This window comes from Solenopsis invicta, unplaced genomic scaffold (genome assembly GCF_016802725.1).
Source record: "Solenopsis invicta isolate M01_SB unplaced genomic scaffold, UNIL_Sinv_3.0 scaffold_435, whole genome shotgun sequence".
Classification (NCBI taxonomy): domain Eukaryota; kingdom Metazoa; phylum Arthropoda; class Insecta; order Hymenoptera; family Formicidae; genus Solenopsis; species Solenopsis invicta.
In genome coordinates, this window is record NW_024105296.1 from 23,475 (window position 1) to 26,541 (window position 3,067).

The following is a 3,067-nucleotide window of genomic DNA, read 5'->3' on the forward strand; positions in this document are numbered from 1 at the left end:
GTGGGTGCAACCCTGAAGTACCTTGGGTTGCACCTGGACGGTCGCTGGGCCTTCGCTGATCATTTTGATCAGCTGGCCCAGCGGTTGGGCAGGAGGGTAGACGCCCTCAATGGGTTGATGCCCAACCTCCGGGGTCCGAGGGTGGGTGCTAGACGCGCGTACGCCCTCGCGGTCATGTCCGGGGCGCTGTATGGCGCTGTGGTTCCGCGAGGCGCTGGCCAGCCGCCGCATCAAAAAAGTGCTGCACGACGTGCAGCGGCGGCTGGCGAGAAGGATAACGCGCGCGTTTAGTACCGCTCCCAACGCGGCAATCATGGCCCTGGCGGGGCTCCCCCGGCGGAGTATACGGCCGATGCCCTGGCGTGGACTTACGCCAGGGCAAAAGCCATCCGCCTCGAGGGGGGGTAGTTACCCCCAGGGCCGCTGCGTTGCTACGGGAGAGGGCCCGTCGGCGGGTGATGAGGGCATGGAAAAGGAGCCTCATCGACAACCCGCCGGCGGCCGGATCTCGGATCTTGGAGGCCGTCCTACCACACCTGGACGATTGGGTGGGCCGCCCGTTTGGCGGTTTGTCCTACAGGACGACACAGGTGCTCATCGGGCATGGCTGCTTCGGTGAGTACCTGTGCAGGATAAGGAAGGAACCGACGACACGGTGCCATCACTGTGGCGCCGCCCGGGACTCCGCGCAGCACACGCTGGAAGAGTGTCCAGCGTGGGAAGGGCTGCGCGGAGTCCTGAGGGCCGAAGTGGGAGATGACCTCACCCTGCCGGCCATCATTGGTCAGATGGTCGGCAGGGAGAGTGCCTGGAAAGCGGTCTCCTCCTTTGCGAGCAAGTAATGCTGCAGAAGGAGGAGGCCGAGAAGGTGAGAGAGAGGCGGCCGGGGGACGAATGCCCCCTGGCAACGCCAACAGTGGCAGGGGCGGCAGGGACGAGAGCCATGACCCAACTTGGCTCCCGCCCCGGCCGCCTAGGCGAAGAAAAACTGCCCCCCGTCCTCCGGGCCCTAGTGGCCCTGCTGTACGGAGGCGGAGGGGCAGAAGAGCCGTGGCGGTCGCCCCCTCCCACCCCACTATCGAGGAGGAGAGGGACGACGGCGACCGCCACGGAAATGATGATGAAAGGGAGCGACCCCCCTCCACTACGGCTGCCGGCCCAGCTTTTGGGACGCGCAGCCGTGGGAGGAGGGCCCCCACCGTATTAGTGAACCCGGCGAGGCAGACCCGACCTGACGGTCCGGGGGGGTCGACTCCGTGACGTAACGCGGAGCCGTACCCCCCCCTGCCTCGCCGGGGAGGGGGGAGTGGGAGGATTCTCCCCCTCCCCCCTAGGGTAGTTAGGAGGGCCGCGCCGCCGCACAGGGCGGCGCGAAGAGGCCCGGGGTTACGGCGGGGGCCGGATACCCCGGGCTCTACCCCCAAACCAACAGGGGAAGAGGCGGGGGGGGGCTGGTGTCCCCCCTTCCCCCGACCTAGGGCTGCCAGGCCCAAGAGCCCTGCCGGGTGTGCCCAGAGCGCACCCGGCGTGACGAATCGGCCCATGGCCGATCGGGTCCGGGGGGCTCCGGAAGTATGCTGCACGCGTTCCCGGAGCCCCCCAGTCATGGACCAGGGCAGGACACCCGGAGAGGTTTTAGTGGGTATGTCCCCGCCGACACGTCGTCGGCGGGGAAGAGCCCCACATAACCACCAGGCCTCCCCCGAGGCCTGGGGTATGCGGTAACGCATTTCCTCTCCGTTATCTAAAAAAAAAAAAAAAAAAAAAAAAAAAAAGGGGGGGGGGTCGTCGGAAACATTATCAAAACTTATTGGTTCACAAAAATGCGCGAGAAAGTAAAAGATCACATTGCTAATTGTTTGCGTTGTATCGAATTCTCACCAGCGAGTGGTAGAGTTGAAGGATTTTTACACAGCATCCCAAAGGAAAAGTTACCGTTTGCTACTGTACACATCGACCATTTCGGTCCGCTAGAGAAAACTGGGAAGGGTTACCGACACCTGCTTGTCATTGTCGATGCGTTCACTAAATTTATTAGGGTTTATCCGTGTAAATCTACGACAACGGATGAGTCGATAAAGTGGCTGCGTGATTATTTCCGTGCGTACAGTAAACCGAAACGTTTAATTTCTGACCGAGGCACGTGTTTCACGTCTGATGTGTTTGAGGAGTTTTTGCGTACCGAAAGAGTTGAACACGTCCTTACTGCTGTGAGCACGCCGAGAGCTAACGGACAGGTGGAACGTTTCAATAGAGTCATAGCGCCGATGTTGGCAAAATTAAGCGAAACGCCATCTAAATGGGATCAGGTTTTAGATAAAATTGAGTATTCTTTGAATAATACCGTGTGTCGAGCCGTTAACGAAACTCCTTCGCGTTTATTGTTTGGTACAGATCAAAGAGGACAAACAAACGATGTATTGTGTGAAATATTAAATACAGATGTCGAGCGCGATTTAGAAGGAATTCGTGATAAAGCTCACACGAGTATAAAGAGGTCACAATTTCAAAACACAACACGGTATAATTTGAGGAGAAAACCTGCGCGCGAATATAAAGTTGGCGATTACGTGGAAATCCGGAATGTTGAAACTCTGCCTGGCGTGAACAAAAAATTGTTACCGAAATTTAAAGGACCGTACGTTATTAAAAAGGTTCTTGACTGCGACCGATATGTTATCACGGATATCGACGGATTTCAAATGACTCAGCGACCATATAATGGCGTTGTAGCGCCCGATCAGATGCGACCATATATTCATAAGTAATTATGTGATGTTTGCGTGATTTTCTTACTATGTATGCGCCTTTAGTTTAAATTGTATAATAGATGTAAATGAGTTCTCGAGTGTAATTTTAACTGTGATGCAAATTTTAATTACTTTGACCGAGACGGTCAAAATGTCAGAATGGCCGAGCTGTAGGCATATTTCTGTTATTGAGCGCGATATTGTCGATCATGATGCCGTGGGCACATTTTCCGTTGCCGATCATGCTACGTACAGCGGAGCACAGCGTGATTTCCGAGATTGTGATTGGCTCCACGAGATCGCATGATCGGCCCTGA

At 56.3% G+C, this 3,067-nt stretch overlaps 1 protein-coding gene across 1 annotated transcript; it reads left to right on the forward strand.

Annotated features, from left to right (window-relative positions):
- Window positions 1-1,823: 1,823 nt before the first annotated feature.
- LOC120359968 (uncharacterized protein K02A2.6-like) lies at window positions 1,824-2,768 on the forward strand. The gene has a single exon (XM_039459453.1). The coding sequence runs from the start codon at window positions 1,824-1,826 to the stop codon at window positions 2,766-2,768; it is 945 nt and encodes a 314-aa protein (XP_039315387.1).
- The last annotated feature ends 299 nt before the right edge of the window (window positions 2,769-3,067 follow it).

Bases quoted from the DNA above. Each gene is read 5' to 3' on its own strand.
- LOC120359968 (XM_039459453.1), top strand. From the start codon at position 1,824: ATGCGCGAGAAAGTAAAAGATCACATTGCTAATTGTTTGCGTTGTATC.